The 21,060-nt window shown below is 54.4% G+C and overlaps 1 protein-coding gene and 1 non-coding gene across 2 annotated transcripts in view; one reads left to right on the forward strand and one right to left on the reverse strand.

Annotated features, from left to right (window-relative positions):
• Positions 1-819: 819 nt before the first annotated feature.
• Positions 820-21,060, reverse strand: part of LDAH (lipid droplet associated hydrolase) — a 74,861-nt gene continuing 54,620 nt past the window's right edge. Inside the window, exons 6-7 of the mRNA XM_028516300.2 lie at positions 14,399-14,481; positions 820-4,088 (exon numbers count right to left, since the gene is read on the reverse strand). Coding sequence (XP_028372101.1) covers positions 3,885-4,088; positions 14,399-14,481 — 287 coding nt within the window. The 3' untranslated portion in view covers positions 820-3,884. The remainder of the gene's footprint in view (positions 4,089-14,398; positions 14,482-21,060) is intronic.
• On the forward strand, positions 19,340-19,446 carry LOC114501121. Its single transcript, XR_003684887.1, has one exon. It is a non-coding gene; the product is annotated as a U6 spliceosomal RNA (small nuclear RNA).

Raw genomic sequence — 21,060 nt, forward strand, 5'->3', positions numbered from 1 at the left:
CAGGACAGCCTCGGCCTAAGGCCTCAGAGGTGTATTTGTTCAGGGAGCATGCATAGTGTCACCCACAGTTCCAGCCACTGAGGCTCCTGAAACCCCACCCGCCAAGGGAAGGAGAAGCCTCGTACATCCTCCCCTGCAGGAGAAGGCCGGGAACAAAGGTGGTGTCTGGTGTGATGTAAGAAACGCTCGGCTCCCCGCACCTTTTCCACGTGGCCTGCTGCAGGCTCTGTGTGCCCGCCCTGCACGGCCCAGGGCCGGAGGGCAGAGCCGGGGGGGGGGGGGGGGCAGCTGTCCCCGTCCGGCCCCCACCTGCACGCCCCACCGGAAACCGGAAGTGCTGGGGCTGCAAGAAGAACCAAGTTGCAGGCTGGGTGAACCGACGCAGAAGCCGAGTATCCTAGGGTCCTCCACTGCACCAGAGAGAAGACAGGCGGAAAGAAAACTAAGTTTGCTTTCACTTTCCGTCTGGTACCATGTTAGAGAGCATTTACCACAAGCCGGGCAGGATGCTCAATGTCACATGCGTGACCTCATTTGCCTCTGTTTAAAGCCAACCAACCAACCACCGCCTCCCCAGACCCAAAATCCAAAAACTGAAGCAAGTGCTTTCATAGATGAAGACGGGGGTGGGGGTGGTGGGGGTGGGAGTCTCGGGGGCTGTGGGAGAGCTCGGGGAGGTTAAGTCGATGTAACATCACACACCTATTAAATGACAGCCCTGGGATTTGAACCCCGGTCTTCATTTACTGCTTAGAAGAAGAAACTCGCTTCTTGGAAAAGAAGCAATGAGAGCCAGACAAAAAAGGAGAGAGCATTTTGAAAATGATTATTTTTATGTAAATTTCAAAATCATCTCAAAGTTACAAAACAGTTGCAAGTAAAATACAAAGGACATTCCTCGCCCCGCCCCCCGGACCATTTGTGAGTAAACTGACTGGCTGCCCCCGCGCCCCGCCCACTTCCACGAGTCTGCAGTGCGCATGCGGACGGCCTCCTCCTCCTGCACAGTGGGACCGATGCCGCCGGAAAACCAACATCCGCCCCGCCCAGCTCATCTTCAGACCCTCTCAGGTGTGCACACGGTCCCAACAGGGTGTTTTTGTGATAACCTTGAACCCAGAATCAGGGGTTGCATTATATTGTCCCGTCTCCTTCAATCTGGAATTGAATTTAAGTTTAATACAGAGTAGGGTGAAGAACAATCAAGCCTTTGCAGGTCACTGGCCGCCTTGGACGTCAGCCACGAGAGCCACGGGGCTGGCTGCCCGGGAGACCCGTCCCAGGGTCCCGAGCAGCCCGAGAGCCACCGCGGGCACGGGTCACACTCCAGTGTAGGCTTTCCCTTCCCGCCGGCCAACCCCACAGGAAGTTAAATCTCTGATGAGGGCCATCCAGGCGGCCAGCTGGGACACAGAGGCAGAAATGCTTCTGGAAAAATAGATTTCACGTACTGCTCATCAGTCTCAGCCTTTTATTTTTAGTATTATAACAGTTAATAATAATCATCAGTATTATTATAGCCAATCTTTATTAGGATATACTCTTGGTCAGGCATTGTGTTAAATGCTTTAATTTTATCACCTTCTTTAATTCTTCCATCGGTATGCAGTACGCACTAGTATCGATACTGTCCTGCGTGTGAGGACAGTGGGGCATGGAGCAACCGGATGAAGCTGCCTAAGCCTTGCACAGGCTGTAAGACCCCTAGAGTTCACACACCTTATCACCTTATACGTATGCACGGAGACATTTACAAAGCCTATTGTTTAATTCCTAATGAAATACAATGAGCGTCAACCCCTGAAATCTGACTCTTCCTTCTCTGAAGGAAACAGGGAGAGCAGTGGCTTTTCCACTTCACAGAGGGACCCCGGCCCGAGTCCCACTGAGGAGCACGGTTCAGACCGCACCCAGCCGCCTGGAAAAGCATTTGTTTCAAAAATTAATTGGGTGCCTAGATGATAAAGAGGAAATGAGAGCCAGTGATATTTTACTTTATCATTTTACTTTTGATCATTTTTAAGCTCTGAAAAGCAACATGAGATACAGTTTCATACATGTGGACTTTTGGAACATGGAGTAAGGTCACGAAACGACACCAGAAGAAAGCCGGGGATGCTGTTCTTTATTTCGGTAGGTGTGATCCACCCGGCCCTTGCTTCAGTGCTCAAGTCAGCACTGCTGAGCACCTCCTGTATGCAAGGTTCTTCCCCGCCAGGAGTCCCAGCTGCTGACAGCCGACCTCTCCAAGGCCTTCCCACGCAGGTGCCGACGGGGGTCCGTGTGCAGCCCTGTGCCAGTGGCCTAGGTGTGTCCCGGCTCCTCCTCTCTGGAGCCGAGAACACTCCTTGCCTGCAGCTTGGATCTGCCCCTCCAAAAGTCCTTTGCTCTAATGCAGAAGCCCTGCCTGCTAGTAACCGGTTCGGCTCTCACCACGGGGCTGGCAGCGTGTTGGGGCTGCGTCTTTCATCAGGGGCTGTAGGCTCTGAGAGGAAGGCCAGCATCCATCCTGTTGCCCTCAAGCCTGAAGGATCCCTCCAGGAGAAAACGGAATGTTTCTGCTCCGTGTGGTCAGTCGCCACGGCACTCGGTGCGATGGCCGGCTCCCGAGGCCCCAGGCCCGAGTCGGTCCGGGGAAGGCAGCGATACTGGCGGCCCGCTCTAGGCTGCAGGGCTAGCTGCTTCTCCACCGGATCTCAAGGTGCCCACACAAGGTGAGTTTACATAATTGAATGGCTCGTTTTGGTTCATTAGTAAAACAATTTCTTTACAACTAATACGCTAATACAGAAATGGAACAATCATTTACGGTAATGGAAATTCTCAACTCAGCAATTTAAAGATGCCCTTTTGAAAATTACTTAGTAGAAGAAAAAAAGAACCATAATTATAGCTAAGACTCTATCCTCAGTGGCTAGCACGGTACTTGGCTCACTGCTGGTCCTCACGGGAGCTCCCAGAAGGGAAGCGCAGAAGGGGCAGCTGCATTCGGTAGGCAAAGGCTGGTCCGGGGCAAGCCAGGGCCTCCCCACCCCGGCTCTGGAGAAACAGAGCCCGCTGGCTGCCTTGCGGTGGGAGATGTAGTCAGGACCCCTCAACGACTCCTGTCTGCTCAGGTGAGCAGAGGAACACCTGGCGAACCCGAGTCTCTGTCTAACGCAGGTAGACCAGGAAGTCGCGCTCCTGGGGGAAGCTGCTCAGAGGTGGGCATGGGCGGTGCCTCCCCTGACGTTGGCTCTGCCGGGGCCTGTGCCACCGGTGGCCAGACACAGGCTGCCCTGGTGGTTTGTGACACAGGTCTGCCTGCAGACTGTCCTCGGGACCCGGCCCGATTCTGATGATCTCAGCCAAGACCCCTGCAAAGGAGTCTGGGCTGATCTTTGGCTCCTGTCCTTAAGGGAGACTCCGGTCCACTGCCAAGGTCTGGAGTGTGAGTATAACCTTCTCCTGAGCTTCTACACTCCACGTGTCTGACCATACACTGAACGTTCACTGGTCTCCCCTCTAGGACAGCCTTTTCTATAACGTAAGTCAAAACCAACTAAATGTACACCTCCTTTGTCTGCAAGGATCCTGCCTGCCCAAGTAGGCTGCATGGTGCCCCGGGCCTCTCTCGCAAACATCAGAGACCTGTTTAGATCATTACGTTCCTGAGCCTTGGAAAGTGTGCGGTTAAGCATAAGGAATGTTTCATTAACTGTGTTGACTTCAGCCTGTACTGGGGGAAGCTGGGAGCTGGTGGTTTTTAGGCCAAGAGGTTCTCACTCTGTTTCACTTCCACTATCAACCGTTGAAATCAAGCATTTACCTACTAAGTCTATTACTTCCTGCTGAGAGTCGGTGCGCCCACCGCCTCCCTGCGCCAGCGGTCAGCCCCCGTTTGCTTACTCCGCTGCGTCTATTTTGGCCAGGTCGTCCTTCAGCCAGTCGGCCACCATGTCGGCCATGTCCTGGTGGGAGTAGAGCACAAAAGCGTGAGGTATTTTCTTCTCACAGAGCCGAATATCTCCTTCCGGAAAATCTTTCTTCATGTCTTCATAGTACTGTGTCGGACACCAGCGATCGATAGTCCCATAGTAAAATGTAAGCTAAAAGGCAAGACAGAAAGAAACATGGTATTAGAAAACACTTCCACTTCCGACACCGAGGTGACGGCAGCGACGTGCTCTGGAAACGGCCCTGCGCCTGGCCCCCCCACCCCCCGGCCCCGGGGCGCCCCCCAGAGGGCGGCTCTTCCAGGGCGCCAGCCCCCACGTTCGTTCGTGGGAGCGCACTGAGAGGCCCGTGACGGGAAGAAACCCGGGGAGGGACAGCCGTGTGACAGACCACCCACGGTTCCCCGGAAGGGCTGGCCAGCAAAGCTGTGTGCGCTGGGGCCGGGAAGGACTCTGGGGAGGTGACGAACGAGAACAAGAAGATTATTGAGACGGAATCGCTGCTGAGTGACTAGTGACCGTTCATCGCACACTTCAGAGTTTTCAGGCAGCCAGTGGTGGGCGTATGGGGCGTGGTTGCTGAATGCACGCAAAGACCAATCAGGCAGCCTCGGGCTTCCCGATGAAGTGTGATCAGAACCCCGAGAGCGTCTGTGACGTTTCTGTGAAGAGGCTCACACGGCAGCAGAGGACGCTGTTCCGTGGGGAGCTGCTAGACTCAGTCACACTTCAGGTGACGGCAGGCGGGCTGGATGGAGACAGGAGCTTCTGCGAGGCATCACTAAGACTGATCTACACCTGCCCATAACACACACACATGTGCATACACACAGGTGCACACATGGGTATGCATGCATGTGCATGTGGACGTGTGTGGGCCCCCCACACATATATGCATGTATAAGTATCTGTGTATATTTACACACACACATATTTATTTTAAGTACCTATATGTGTGTCTAGCTCTAGGCTGTTCTCCACCAAAAACTAGGTTCTAGTTCTGTGTTTCTAAAACAAAAAAGCAACGAAAGTGAAATCTCATTCAGAGTGGTGCACAGGGGTTGTCCCCCCCAAAAAGCAAGAACCGAGCTTTAAGGACCCGGTGGCACCTGCCAGCACTGAAGAAGAGAGCTACGCCCGGCTGCAGCCCTCGGGGGGCTGGCCCCACTCACTCGTCGTCTCCGCAAGACACCGAACGCGCTCCCGCACTCGAACCCTCTTCCCGAACCTGTTCGGCACATTCTTACCGAGCACCTACCCTGTGTCGGGCACCTGGAACGGACAGTAAGACACAGTTTCTGGTGGGGGGGCCCGGAGGCCCCACGTGCACAGGACAGCCACAGAGCCCGGACGAGGGCCAGCTGGGAGGGACCAGCTGGGAGGGACCAGCGGGCAGGGAGGGGTTCCCCAGAGAGTGGGTGCCCAAGCTGCGTCTCCAGGTCGGGGGAGCGCAGTGTGGGGAGCAGGCCAAGCGGAGTAACATGTCTGAAGGAGCATGGCACGCTTGGGCACTGGAAGTAATTCCACAAGGCTGGGGCGCAGCATGGTGGGAGACGAGGCCAGCAAGGCCGAGAGACATCGGGTCATGGACCTCTGTGTCACGCTGGGGAGGGGGCCACTGCTCTGAAGGCCACAGGGGCTAACACGGGGCTTCACGCAGTGAGGCGACCTGCTCCGGTCTGCGCGGGGAAACCACTTGGGCCCCCACGGCGGCGAAGTGGCTGGAGGGGTCACGTGGTGGGGGAGGAGGGCGTGGGGGAGGGTGTGGCTGCCCACTGGATGACGTTGCTGTGTGGATCATTAAAGCCACCGTCTGAATATGAACAGGTGAAACTGCCCCTGGAAAAGCACTGACCTTCATTACAGTGACAGTGCGGCTTAACCAATATTTGAAGAGACGGTTAGTTAAAAAACACTTTAAAGGGACGGCCAGCAGCTGCCTGGGTCTTTCCCCTGGTACCGGTCGCCTCAGAGCTCTGACAGGCCAACCTTACAGCCCGTGGGTGGGTGTTCTGGCCAGCTGTAGAAAAACACGTTTCCCGAACCCTCAGCAACCACCTCCCTATAGCTCTCCCCTGAAACACCGCGGGGGCGTGAGCTGTCCGCAGGCACTGTCTATCCATCCGTGGGGCCAACCACTTCAGCCCTTTCTAAGCCACTGCCCACTCTCACCACCAACAGCCCTTTAAATTGCATCCAGGAGAGATTGAATGGAACGGTCGCTGTGCACAGCTGTCCAGCACCTTCCCAGAGCAGGAGAGGGTGTTGAGGAACTGGGAAGCGGAGCCTGGGGTGTGGGCCCTGGGCCTGCTCCTCCGTTCCAGGGCACGCTCTGGACTGAAGACACCTGGACGCCGAGGAAGGCACTTGGGGAGCCCATGCAGTGGGACAGGCTGGAAACCCTACCCCTCGAGGGTCAGCTGGAGGGAGGGCCAGGCGGGAAGATCTCCCGCCCCAAGTCCCTCGGACAAGGAGCACAACGCCGCCGTCCACACCCGCTGGCGCTTCCTGCCTGACACCTCGGACTGCTCCCGTGGAGAGCATCGTATTCATGCTTAAGTGATGTGATTACTACTTGACCCGCCCCCAGGGAGAAGCCAGGTTGATGAGCCTCAGCTCTGGGGCGAGGCCACCGCTCCCCCATGGTGCCGCACGAGTCGTAACACGGAGTACAGGGTGGGATCCCTTCCGGCTTCAGGAGACGGGCCGTGTCCAGGCGGTTACAGGGCACACGCTGCCCACGGCAGCCACGAGGGGCCTCAACACGGGGTGACGCTGGTGCGCACGGCAGCACCACGCCGAGGAGGCCGGGTTCCCAGATGTTCGTTGGATTTCATTTCTCGATCCTTCTTGGCCAGTCACTGTTTAGAGTTGGCTGCAGTTGGTTAAATGACTAAGTCCTGGTAGGGGAATGTCCTTTTGTTTTTTGTTTTTCAAATTCTTCTTCAGGCTCTATTCACTGAAGGGCTATGAAAATCCTGGCTGACAATAAAGCACGTGGTTGTTTCTCATGCCTTTACATACGCAGGCCCAAGATCCTCCTGCTCCCCAGGGGCTACTGGTCACAGGCAACAGGTCCGGGCAGAGGACGCCGCACCCGTGATCTTGAACAGGAGGCCAGAAAGAACGGGGGCACGGGGGCAGTGGGGAGGGCGGGTGCGGGGGAGGGAAGGGGGGGCTGGGCCCGAAGCACGGTGGTGAAGAGGGTGCGCTGCTACTGTGTCGCCACGGAAACGGACTCGCAGCAAATGCTACGAGCTGAGGACCCCGGTGCTCGATGAGTCCAAACAATACCGTTTGGGTGTTTCACATAAAAGGAAACTGAGGCTCAGAGAGACCAACTTGCTCACGTTAGAACATTCAGTGAGTTGAAACGCTGGGTCATAACTCCAGAGACAACATTGCTAACCAAGGCCCTTCGCTACCTTTTCCAGTGAACAGTGAGTGGACCAGTGTTACTGAGACACAGGACCCGGACACTGGGGGGTCTGAACCGGCCACAAAAACCGAGTACCGAGTACCGCAGCCACGGCAGGCACACGCCCAGCCACCTCGACTTCAGGTCCCCTCCCGTCTGTGCGGTTCCCTGGGGCGTGCGTGCGAGCTCTTGGGGGTTGGTGGGGTGGTGGTGGGGGTGATGGCTGCAGTGAAAATACGGAGACGTCACCTACTGTGGTGACCCGGAGCCTGCACTGTGGAGCCGCCTGGGTGTTCCTGGGTGCACATCCTCCAAAACGAAGGCAGGCACTGGCGTTCCCAGACTGTGGCTGCACTTCCTGATGGGCTCACAGGGTGGCCCCTGGGTTCTGGAAGCGGCAGAGACGAGGCCCCGGTTTCCCGGGCGCCGTGCGGCTTCCTCTGTTAACATTCCACAGGGAGTCAGAGCGCCCCGGGCGCTGCACTCACGGGCTCGCCTGCTAAGGCTGCTCCCGGTCTCCCTAGGAGCACCCTGAGCCGCCCCCTGCGTGGCAGCAGAGAGCTGGCCAGCACCGAGAGCGTCACCAAATAGCGACAGTGCAGACGCTCGGGGAAGGGGCACGCATTCCTGGCCTTCCTTTGGGGTCTCCAGGAAAATGGCGTCATGCCAGCTTTCTGCACCTTTTCTTTCCTTCTCTGAAAGGACACCCACCTGACCATTTTTTTTTTTTTAATCCCAGAAGCAAAAGGTCAGATATAGAGCAGCCAGTCACTCACCAAGAGGTTAAATCAGTGCTCACGCATCCAGCACCTGCTCCCAGCTGGACCTCCCTGTCCTGCCTCCACCCCTTCCAGCTTGCAGGTCAGGGCACAAGCTGGCGGCCACCCCCCCTCTCGTAGGAGGGGGGAGCCCAGAAACGGCCGGCAGACCATGATGGCCTCCCCCCCAAGTCAGACTCTTAAGCCTCGACCCTGCAACCTTAAAGGAAACCCACTCTGCCACAGAAGCGGCCCCTTCCAGTTATTTAAACATCTTATCCTCCAGGGAACAGAAGGATGGCGGCCACAAGGCTTTAGGGCTTCACTGCAGTCTTTCTGAACGACCATTTGTAGGAGCTTGAAGAATTAATAAGGAAAGGGAAACGGTTTAGGAAATTCATTTTCCAATTTACCTTGCTTCCTTTCTTCCTTTTATCCCAAACTGGCTCAATTACCATTCTTAAGGAAACGAGAATCAAACTCCCCGAAGATTAAATAAAGTGGCTGAGGATAGAGGGAGACACAACCCTTTATGACCATGTGGCGGGGCGCTGGGAGTGCACCTGGCGGGGAAGAAGGCTGGGCTGCGGTTCCAAAGCTGGAACAGCCACGCGTCAGCCGGCCTGCAGAGTGGGGCGCTCTCTCTCTCTCTCTGTGTGACTCCAGTGTCACGGGCCAGGACCCACTCACTGCACATGGAAGTCCCTGGGCCGAATGATGAGCTTTGTCTCTTGCTTGCCTGGGGCTGGAGTGAGAAGCTGACCCGAGGTGCCCACTCTCCTCTGGGGAGGCAGCGAAGCACGAGGCCTCGGGAACAAGTCCACCCTCCCGTGCCTGTTCCTCCCTGGTCTCCGCCTTGGGAGAGTGGGAGAGTGGGAGACGTGCCGGAGGGCCCTGCCTAACTGAGTCAGAGAAACGGCCAAGTGCAGCGCGTCTGTGCTCCGCTCCAGGGTCCTGGGCCCAGGTGCTGGTCCAGGTGAAGGGCCGCTGTGGTTTCCCTCACCACTGACCCTGCACGGTCCCCCCCCCAGGCATGTGGTGGGAGCGGTGGCCATGATCCACAATGGCACTGGGGCGTCCCTGGGCCTCGTGGCTACATACTCAGTATCATCGAAATCCTTGTGTGTGTGTGTGTGTGTGTGTGTGTGTGTGAGGGAGTTACCCAAGTAATCTTTTTCAAGTGCTCAGAGGCATACCTATGATTTAATTAATAATAGTAATCTTTTGTTGAATGCTTAGTACATGCCATACACTCCTGTATAGTATTTCTATGAAGTACAGCATTATACTTTTGGAGCAGCTGTAAAAGAATATATACCATCATTAAATCACTTTGTTGATGGGACAAGGAGGCACAGGGAGGTCATGTAGTTTAGCCAAGGTCATGTAAGTAAGCGGCAGACATGGAGTCTGAGGCTCAGGCCGTGACTCCGAAGAAGACGCTGCTCCCCAGTGTACGGCCCCTCCCCACAATCGCGCTCAGCTGGAGAACACAGGCACCTACGATGAGGCTCTCCAGGTCAAACTAACTGAGATAAAAACAAAGCTATCTATTTCCGGGACGATTGTGACATTTGGAACAGGCCCCAAAGGAAACAGGCAGAACTAACACAATCGGTTTCAGACTGGGGCTCGGCGGACGGCGGCCCTGGTGAGTGGGCCCAGGAGCGCTCCCTACGCTCCGCCGCTAAGCGGGACCCGCGCATGTCTGAAGGATTCGCATGCCTGGGTCTGCGAGCCCCGCACGAGGTTTGTTCCCAAAATCCTCGTGCACCTCTGGGCGCAGGGGGGCTGTGCGGAATGGGAGGACAGCCACGGCAGAGCATCTCCACTCCTGGGGACGCTCTGCCCCTTCCCCAAGCCAAACTGGCGTCCTGGCCAGGCCCTCTGGGGGCGGGGGCGGGGGCGGGGGCAGCACCCCCCCACCCCCCCACGCTGCCCGCCATCCTCAGGAAGCGGTGTCTCCGAGTTCCGGCTGGGAACCGTTTCAGAGCCCCGCGGACTGACAGCGATGCTCGGACTCCGTCTGGCAGTAGCACACACCAGCTGTTTCCATAGGCCTAGGCCAAAGATGGTCACGGCAGTTTAGAATTTCCCTCCTAAGTGAGTTTTAAATGAAAACTTCAAGTTTCTAAATCAAACAGTAATTCACTTTCCTACGAACGAGACACACATCCCCTTGCAGTTCAGAACAGCGACAGAGCGCGGGAACGCTGACCTCCCCCTTGCCCCCGACGCGCCAGGTGCGTCATCAGCAGAGCACACCTGGAGCCCCCCAGAGGGACCGGGACGGGGAGGCGAGAGCGTGCAGTGGACTCTCCCACTCCGGTTTGTTCCACCCTGGTTCTCATCCCCGCCCCTCCCCCTCCACTTCCCCCTTCCTCATCAGCTCCTCCGCTTCCTCCCAGCCTTCAGCTGTGGTCCCCCCATCGGTCTTTAGATGCTTCTCCCCTTGTACGAGACACTCACGTAGGTCACTGTTACCCACGCTCGCTCGGGGCTTCAGATGTGCGCTCACCGCTCCCAGCTCAGGCCTGGGCGCCACACCCCCGCACCCAGCTGCCTGCAGGGCCTGGTCCAGCGGATGTCCCACAGGTATCTCAAAGACAAGTACCCGAGTGGCCGCCTTCTCAACCATCTCCCACAACTTGCCTCTCCTTCCAGAGTCCCTACACTGCCACCAAATCTCACAGGGAGAAATACCCTCGGGCCCCTCCGTCACCATTCTCATGTTCCAGGAGGACACAGTACCTTCAATTCTGTGGGTCCTCAGGTCCCAGGGCCAGAAGTGGGGGCGGTGTGTGTGTAACACCTATGTTTGTACCTAGGTGTTTTGTCACTATGTAATTATGGAATCTTCAAATGACAGTAAACTCGTTGTAGACAAAAAATAACTTAAGCTCATCACTACACGTTTACAGTAGTAACTCTGACCGCCATTATATCATCATGCAATGTGTCAAGGTGTACATGTAATACATATCTCCCAAATTTGTCTTTAAGATATTTTGATAACTACAATATAATTTTTATAACCTCCTACATTTATTTTATGCACTTAAAAATATTGCTCAGAGAAGGGGCCCACACACGAGAGCGCCAGAGAGACGCCTGGCACAGTGAAGGCTTCGGTCCTTCTCTCTGAGGGCCTCCCGCCCACCCACCTGGGGCACGTGCGGTGGCTGCTCACCGGGTGTCCCTCGGTGGGCTGGGCCCTAGGGCTGCCGGGATGAGACAGACGCAGCCCCTTTCCTCAGGCCGGGTGAGAGGGGGAAGCTGACCATCACCTACTGTGAGGTGCGCGCCACTTTCTAGCTGACATGGGGAGCCGTGGGGACCACAGGACGGGCAGCCAACCAACACCAGAGACTGCGGGAGGCCGCCTGGAGGTGCCGATGGGGCCAAGTGTTAAAGGACAGGTAGGATCCAGTCAGGTGAGGAAAGAACGCAACCACAGTGCCACGGACCATAAGTCAACTTTCCTGGAAACAGTGATGTGTTGGAAATACTTGCTCCAGGAAAGAGAAATAACTCTATGCAGTGTTGAGGCACTGCCAATAAACACACTGTTTAATGCTGTATAGCAAGTCTCTAGACCCAGGAAAAAGGAAGGAAGGGAGGAAGAAGGAAGAAATAGATGAAGGAAGAAGATGAACTTTCCTGTGGCTCCCAGACTGAATGGCACAAAGATACATTTTTTTTTTTCAGAATTATTTTGGACATTGAATAACTGAGATACATTGAATGACTTCTGCAACAAAATGTAGGTATGGCTCAAAGAGTCTTCACACCGGGCCGTCCTGGAAAGCTATGAGGTTTCTGAAACGGGACAGAGTCTCCTGGCCTGGACCACCTAAATTAGGGATACGTCCAGTCTTGGGAGGTGGCTCTCAGGTCTGGCTCATTGCCAGGTGATTTGGAAGGCGGGAGGCAATGCCCAGTGTTTTTCTAGAACCACGCGCCCTTTCGGGTTTCCTTATTTTCTTGAGCAGATGGGGACATCCAGCTGTCCCCAGTATTAAATTACAGCCCGTTTCCCCTCTTTTCCATCACAGAAACAGGGAGTTCCGGTCTCTGCACCCCACTGCACGTAGGCGTTGGAACTGCACTACCCTAGCGGGGAGCGCGAACACCGCTGGTACGAAGGATAACTGATCAGCTGCAAGGCGGTTTCGCCTCATAAACCATAAACAGCGCCCTGCTTTCCCCAATCCTACAAGTACAGTTAGTGCTATCTCAAAAACAAAACAAGGTCCTTCCCTGGAGCTGGGAAGTTTATTTCTCTGTTAACATCAACCTGGAAACGCTGCCACCTACCAGTCTGTCCCCACGCTTCCCCCAGAGAAGTCTCCGCACCCTCACGGCCCTGACGCACAGTTGCCACGCCACACCCCTGTCTGGGAATGATTAGGCCTGCGCACGGATCTAACTTCGGGCTGGAACAAGTTAGCGCCTTCCTCTGACCTCGCTCCGAGCACGAGACGCACCCAGAGGCCAGGAACCAAGAGCCTTTCACAGCAGCTGGCTCCCCCAGGTGCTGGGATGGGCCCGGACACTCCAGGGGTCCAGTCGATCAGCAAGTGTGAGATTTGGACGAGAGCACCTGCCAGTCCTGTTATTAACTGGGAGCGGAGCCGTTTTTATGAACTTCCAGCCTGGAGAACTGCAACGCATTTTTGAAGCAAATTCATTTCTACTTTAACTGAAGAATAAAACACTGTTTTTCTTGTATTTTCACATCCTTCAACGACTGAAAAAAAGTTGAAAGTCCTTCAGGGTTTCCTTCTGGATCCCAAACCTCAGCCTCTAGCCAGCTGCTGTCTGAGAAATACGACGACCACTACGGCCACCGACAGCGCAGACTGGCCCTTTCAGAAGTCCTCTCCGCGGGACGCCGCTACCTGCGGATCGATGTTCTGGAAACACGTCTTAGAGAACACACGCACTCCTTGCTTTACCGTAACGGTACTGGGGGGTAGCAGAAAGAGGAGCTAACGCTGCAGGCCCGTTTAAGCCAGACGTCCCCAAGGCCGCGAGGAGCCCCGAACCCAGCACGCTCTGCACGCGGACTGCAGGCTCCTGGCCGCTCCGCGGGGCTCGTTTCGTTGCTCCCGCTGACGTCATGGTTCGGCACTACCGTACAGCCCTCCAGTTAGCACAGTCCAAGGAAAAATAAAAGCATGTGGGTGTAATTTAAAAATTCCTACTAGCTACGTTAAAAAAGTATAATGGAATAGATGAAATTACTTTTAATAATATATTTCACTTGACCCAATATATCCTTTTAACAAAATTTCTCACCTGAGGATGTTTCATTGATATGAGAGAGAGAGAGAGGGAGAGAGGAGGAGAAAGAGATGCGTGAGAGAAACATCCACTGGCTGCCTCTCGTATGCAACCTGATTGGAGCTCAAACCCGCAACTTAGGTATACACCCTGACTGGGAATTGAACCTGCAACCTGTGGTGTGCAGATGACGCTCTGACCAACTCAGCCACCTAGCCAGGGTGAAACCCAATGCATCTTAAAGCATTATCATGTCAACATGTAATCAGTGTAAAAATATTAAGAAATAGTTTCCTTTTTTTGGTACTAAGTTTCTGAAATCCAATGTGTATTGCACACTTACAGTACACCCTGATTCAGACCAGCCACAAATAACCCATTCAGGATGGACAGGCGGACAAGTGGTGCCGTGGGAGCACCTGAGCCACCTAGGTTCTAGGGTGCTTGAGCACCTTCTAAACCACGGTCCCCTCGCAGGGCCTGCCAGAGACCGGAGCTTCCCGGCGTGTCTGGGTAAGACGCAGCATCTGTAGCAGGAACTCACAGATGCCCCATCGTCCGGCCTCCGCCTTTCTGCACCTGCTGCTGCAGAAAACTGGTTTCGGCGGCAGCTGGGCACCCCTGCTCTGCAGAGGAGGACAGACAGGCTCTCTGCGTCGCCGGGACGCAGCAGCGGCAGCTCTTCCCCAGTGTTTTACTCACATTTTCGTGTAACTCATTTGTGCGGTAGGTAGCACTGAGCATCTTCTCAGTACAGGGCTCTAGAGAGAGGTATGGGTTCCAACGCGACAAAAATAATTAAAACACATTTAATTATGTAATCGGCTTCACTTAGTTTCCATGCACCATTCAAGGAGAGCATTCGCTTTAACTAGAAGTGGAACTCCATATGGAACCCACAAACCCCCGAGGCCTTACAGATTCGCACCAGTTCCAGCCTTTCATGTTCAGTAAGTGTTTCTGCCCATCTACTTACTCCCTTGTAGTACTAAAGTGATTACCTTGGATAAATGTTCCTTTATGGTTTCATTGTCTCTCTTCACCACCTGCATCATTTCTTGGCCCCCAAGGTAGGCAGCATTAGCTAAATTGAAGAAAAAAAAAAAAGCCAAACACTTAGAATAGACAGGACAAACACAGCTGTCAAATCAATGGCAGTAAATGCCTGTCCCCGCCCCCAGCAACCTCTCCCTCCCCTCTTGTTGGGCAAGGGCTATCTGCGGTCAGGCAGGGGGCGTCTCTGGAAACACGAGCAGGTCCCGTGAGAGAAGCCTGCTCACCCTCACCTGGCTCTCTCAACGGCGACCTGTGGCAGTAACGACGGCCTGAGGTCAGATGCCACGGCAGATGACATGTGTGACTGTTCCTGATCGGTGTGTTTTTATGATTTAAGGATTAACGGCATGAATTTTTACAGATAAATCCCCAGAAGCCCACGTTTCTACAGACCTCTACCAAAGGCCGCATCTCCGAGGAGCAGAGAGCGGGTGGTCTGTGGCAGGAAGGATTCTGAGCAGACACAAACATTCCCTGCCCTTCTATCATCACCCCACTTCTGAGCGTGGGTGGAGCCTGTGACTGTGATAACAGGTCACTCCCAGACCAGGGCGTGTCACACAGTGAAATGACTGTAAGGGAGAGGATCCCGACGGGCCTGACCTTATCCCAGGAGCCCCCCAACATCCGAGTCGGCAGGAGGGGAAGTCAGAGAGTCAAAGCACTAGAAGAGGAAATGCACCGTAGCGGGTTTGAGGTTGAAACACACGTAGGAAGGACCTGAGAGTGACCTCCAAGAGCCGTGAGGGAAAGCTGGCAAGAAAGCGGGGACCACAGTCACAAAGCCACAGAAACTGGATTTTGCCAGTGCCCTGAGTGAGCTCAGAAGAGGATTTCTGGATACGCAGGGCTAACGGGGAGGCTTCTGAGGTGCAGCAATGCTGATTCTGGAGCCGGGTGGGAGTTATGTGGGGGTCTCACTCGATGCTCATTCATGGAGGCAAACATTTGCGTTTTAAACACTTTTCTGCCGTGTCACTGTTGATTAGGAGAAGTTCAAACATTCAAATAACTTGTAAGGAGTTGCATTTTTAAAAGTTAAGTTTCTCATCAAGCCATGTATCTTATCCATCTTTACTCCTACTGTTTTTTTACCCCTTATAATTTCTCACCTAGGTATATTAAAACTTTTCATTTAATTTTAAAAAAGATTTTGTTTACTTTTCGAGAGAGGGGAAGGGAAGGAGAAAGAGAGGGAGAGAGGCATGCGAGAGATACAATCACATGGCCCCAGCTGGGGACCTGGCCCGCACCCCGGGCATGTGCCCTGACTGGGGCTTGACTCGGCGGCCTCTCGGTTCGCGGGCCAGCGCTCAGTCTACCGAGCCACGCCTGCCGGGGCCCATCTAAGCATACTTTTTAAAAATAAAAGACAGTAGAATATCAGTTGGCCTTTCCAGTGGCCGCCTCAAAGAAGTCATCTTTTTTTTACTTCTTAGAAATGTTCATAACACAACACAGTGATCAGAAATAATAATAGCAAATAGAAGTGTCATTTCCTAAGGGGAAAACACATTGCTCTTGGCAATGACCCTCGGCAGCATTCCTGGAAACGAGCAGAAGTCAGAGTTTTAAGCACCACAGTGAAGGAAATATCCAGTAGCAGGAGTAATGGAAACAAAAACATGAAAGAAAGAGAATGGTTCACAAGAGTCATAATCGTTCACTTTAGCTTCATCACAAATCTAAATGGTGGCGATGGAGAACCTCACCGAGGAGCCTCACACCGTTTCACTCATTGCCGCCACCTTCCCCGATCTGCGCGCGGTGCTCCGATGTTACTCTAGGACTCGGGTGCTCCGACGTTACTCTAGGACTCAGACGCGCAGCAGAGCGGCCAGGGTTCCGAGTGGCTGCGGGAGGGCTCATGCTGGAGACCAATGGGACATTCTTCTCGCAGGTCCAATGGTGTCACCGAATCTCCAAGGGCACGCGATCTCCAAAAGAAGGCTGCCTTCTGTTGAACTCAGTTGCCGACCTTGGTGTCATTTTGTCTGTCCGAAGAAAATCTCAGCTCATCTTTAAGTCCGGTTTCATGCATCTTCTCCCCCGCTTCCTTGTCTCCGTAGAACTAATCTCTCCTCTCCTGGTACCACTCGCACCCTGTATCTGTGTTCATAACAGCCCTTTTATAATAGGATTTATGTGAAATTCTTCACATTCGTTACCCCTGCCACGCTGGGAGCAACCGAAGGGCCGGCTGTCTCTCACGTGTCATTCTCTGCAGAGCTCATCCAAGGCTTGGCTCACGGTAGGGTCAGGAGCAGCTGTTCAATGAAGCCAACGGGCAGGGGTGCTAGCTGGCCTGGCTGGGGTTTCTCGGGGGGTGAGGAGTCTGGAGGAAAAGCCCGCCGCCTCCTTTGAAGTGATGCTAGAGCTGCTACCACAGCGGAGGCCAGAACCGGAGTCTGGGGCACACTGACACTGACACTGGTAAGCCAAGGTGGCAGGGACCGGCCGTCCAAGGGGGACGGATCACTGCCGGTGAGAGGGACAGCCCAGGAGTGCTAAGACTGGCCCAAGCCCCAGCCACGCAAGGCTCTGCTCCGTGCAGCCAGAGAAAAGGCAGGGGGAAGTAAAGGCACAGTCAGCCATAAAACAGGAGGTTCTGGGGAGGCGCATGGATAGCTTTCTAAGGAGACCTTGGGCGTGGAAAGCCACGTTTCCTGCTGCTTTGGTGGCATGTCGATTCTGATGGGAACGTCCCATCTGTTCGCTTTTGCCATTGCGTTGGGGAGACAGAGCAGTTGGTGCTGGAGCGAAGGGAGTTGCTGGAGGTGGGCGCAGTTAGACTGGGTGGAGTTTGAAGGCAGGAAACCGACCACGGGTGGGTGTGCACACTGCGGCGTAAAATGTGACTGTTGGGTTCTCCCTGTCCGAAGCGTGTGCCATGAGTTTCAGGCCATACACGAAGAAAAGTCAATCTCTTTGAAAGGTGCTCTTTACAAGACCTGTTGGGTTACAAAGAGGGTCTGGTATAGTCACCGCCACGATGGGAGGGCGGCTGGGGAGAGTGGCCATGAGTAAGCACACGCACAGGCGTGAAGCAGCACCGTTTTCTTCGCAGTTTTCTTTAAAATAAAAAGTGTACTGAACAGACACACAGACCACTGGAACAGAACAGAGTCCAGAAGTAAACCCAAGTCTCTCTGGTCAGTGCATGTTTGACAAAGGGGGCAGCAGCATAGAAAGAACGTGGCCTGGCCCTGGGCGGAACCGAGACGTGCCCTGCTGCGGCTGGACGTGGGCAGACCCGCTCTGGAGAGGGCCTGCCGTGAGTCCCCTGCACCCCAACCCCCCAAGAGGTTGTCCTGCGGGGCTTCCGAAGCCCGGACACGTCCAGGAGGGGTGGGGGTGGGGCTGTGGCGGGTTTAGCTGTGGTGGGGAGGAGGCGGAGGTAACTGTCGTGGTCGCCGGTTCACTAGTCCGGATGGGGTTAACCAGCGAGGTGTTGGGTGGGTGGGGTATGCTGTACTGAAGTGCACGGAAGACGAGTGCCAGGACTGTCCTGGAGTGGGAATGGAGCAGATACCATGTACCTACCCTCATGTTCTCTACTGGAGACACGGGAAGGTCGAGACCCACGACTCCGTATCCCTTACAGCTAGGGGTGCTGCATGGTTCTGGCCAATAATGTGCTGGCGGGAGCTCCTGGGGGGAGACTTCTCTTTCTCAGTAAGCCAGAGCCCCATCAGGAATAAGCCCTCCGCTTCCCCCGCTTTCCCTGCACCTGGCGGAAGGTCAGACCTGAGGCCCCAAGGGGCAGAAGTCGTCACGTGATCACGAGATGACGGCATGGAAATAAAGGCCTATGTGCAAAGGACAAAAGCACCCACATGCCTGCCTGATGGCACCGTTCTGATGTCCTCGAACCCTGGACTAGGGGCCCCTACAGTACCGGAGCACGAGACAAACAGGCTCCTGTTCCGGCCGCTGTCACAGTTTTCTGTTATCTGCCGCTAAGCTCTACCTAGCGGGTTAAAGCAAGCGAGGATGGGGCCTCGGGCTTCCTGGGGGTTCTGGTCACAGCACGGGGCTGCGGCTGTCCTTAGCCTCCTGGCAGACTCTGGCGCTCGTCTGGGGGGAGCGCGGCGTCACGCCATGCCTGCACACACTAGCACTCCCGAGAGAGCAGGCAGAGGCAGGGGCTGGCTGCCAGGGAGCCCTTCCGGGGACGGCCCCTCCTCGCATGTCTTCTGACTGGTCCCGAGGCCGGCCAGGTGCTGCTGAACGGAGGGGGTTAGGCAGGTGCTGGCCCCAGCAGGACCGCGTGGGGGCAAAACCCTCGGGTGGGAGGACTGGGAGACTGGACGGTCCCAGCGAGAGGGGTGTCAGGTGGAGTCTTCTTACAAGGGGAGCTCTTCGGTGATCTTTATTTCTTCCAGACTGTTTTCAACCTTTTCCTCGTGGTGCCAAATGTGGCTTTTAGCAATGTGAAAACCAGACTTAAAAATGTAATTCTTCCATTCTAAAATTTCCACAGAACTTGGAGGAATGTTCATTATTCACACAATGCAGTGTACATTTCTCCATAAACCAAGAGAATGTGGTTATTATAACCATCCACTTGGTTTGCAAACAGATACGCTTATCTATGTGATAATAAGTTCACCGAAGTGCAAATACAACTTGAAGTGTATAATTTTAAGAAAATCATACATTTCTTAGAGTGGTGGGTAATTTATATATATAAATGTAAAATTTTCTTAAAAAAAACCAGAAAAATCTTGTCATTTAATTCTAACACAGAGATTACATTCTGGTACCACATCTGATCACCTTTTGCCCTAAATCCCTAATGCTAACCACACACACACACAAACCCCTTTTTCTTCGTTGCTGAATTTTGGGCTAAACTTCCACGGGTCAGCGAGGTTGCAGCTGGCGTGCTGGCCTCGGCAGCACACTTACGAACACTGGGGGGACACAGAGAGGAGCAGCGGGGCCCCTGCGCCAGGACGACATGCAAACCCGTGAGGTTGCAGCTCGTGTTCATGCATCGACCTCCCCGGGCTACACGCCCAACGACAGGGGAGGCGACACGGGACCCCAGTTCTGTCTCGTCCAGAACAGGGCTCTGGGACTGAGTGAGACAATCTGAGAAGAAATGCGTGATTCTTTAGTGAAGCCCATCGAACAGTTCAGTTTGCTCCCTATTGTACCTGTTTTCGAAAGTTATTTTCACACCGATTAGGGAAAGGTTATGGAAGTTTCACTCACAAGAAGGCACGCGGCAGAGTGACGCAGCCCACCAGGAAGGCCCTTTGTCCTGGCCCTTTGTTTTTCCAGTAAGGGCACTGACGTGAAGTAGGACATCACAACATTCTGGCCTAACCCATGGAGAGACCCTGGAATATCTTTTAAAGTTAATTATCTTGACCTGTGAAACGGCTAAGCTAAATTATATTTGCTTTTGGCTTTGATCAGAAAATTCAATTTAGCTGTCTCAGTGAAAAGTCTATTTCTCATGAAACAGAACATCTATTCTAGAGAAAATATGTAGGAGAAAACATTCCAGCATCAAAGTGAAAAAACTCACATATTTTCGTTTAAAAGAACACTTGAAACCACGTCGCTACGCAAGCTGAGCGGATGGGCTGGCTCAGGTGGAGGTTCTGAAGGACACCCCCCGCCCCCCCAGTGCAGGGCTGCTCTTCCCCGTGTGCTGGGCGGGGTGGGGGCTCGCCGCTCGGCCTGGTGAAGGAGGCGGCGGAGGCACACAGGCCTGGCCTGCGGGAAGGGGCAGCAGTGTCCGAAACACTTGAATCTTTTGGTTCCTTGACCTTTTCAGACCTTGCGGCAGCAGCAGCAACAACAACAACAAGAATCTGCGTACAAACTCAAGGACACAGAAGCCCAGTCTCTGGACGGGGCAGGATTTATGACCCACCGCTGGGACTGGCAGACTTCCTCCGGCTGTTTCCGTAAGATTTCTACTGAAGCACAGACGTTACATAATGTGCAAACATCGCAAGGCCCACAGGTCGAGCCGGCACACTGAGGGTCATTGTCTGGACGACGTCAGGCCACAGAGCAGCAGGCCTGCAGGGGAAGTGTCCAGAAGGCACAGGCAGGACGGCCCCTGAGAATGATCTGGGGCCTGGTCTCCTCTTCTCTTGATAACCCTGCCCCTCTTGTGACCTGCAAACCATGCCACCACTCACGGGGCTGGTCTGAACAGGGATGACCTTCCCCTGCATGGGATACAAGCTCGGGAAGAGTCCGCTAACCATCTGCAGGGGCCAGTGTCTCATGAGGTCACTTTCTCTCAGCTGGGACCTCCTGTTTGAGGTGAGCCAGGTGACAGGCATCACTTAAGGGATGCCCAGGGCAGGCCTGGGCAGAGGCGGCTTCTGTGGCAGTTGCTGCGAGAGGAGGCAGGGGTGACAGGCACTCAAAGGGCACAGGTGGGGACAGGCTGGCTGGGATAAAAGAGATGTGTGGGTGAGGATCATCCAACCGTCACTACCAGGAGACTGAATCAAGAGCCCTAAAAAAAAGAAGACAGGCATTCTCGCCCCCTTTCTCTTTATCCAAGGTCATGCAGACGGAGTGGATAATGGGGCAAAACCCCCCAAACCAGAGACCACCGAAGTACTGGCTACCT

The sequence above is a fragment of the Phyllostomus discolor genome, chromosome 6 (assembly GCF_004126475.2).
Source record: "Phyllostomus discolor isolate MPI-MPIP mPhyDis1 chromosome 6, mPhyDis1.pri.v3, whole genome shotgun sequence".
NCBI lineage: Eukaryota > Metazoa > Chordata > Mammalia > Chiroptera > Phyllostomidae > Phyllostomus > Phyllostomus discolor.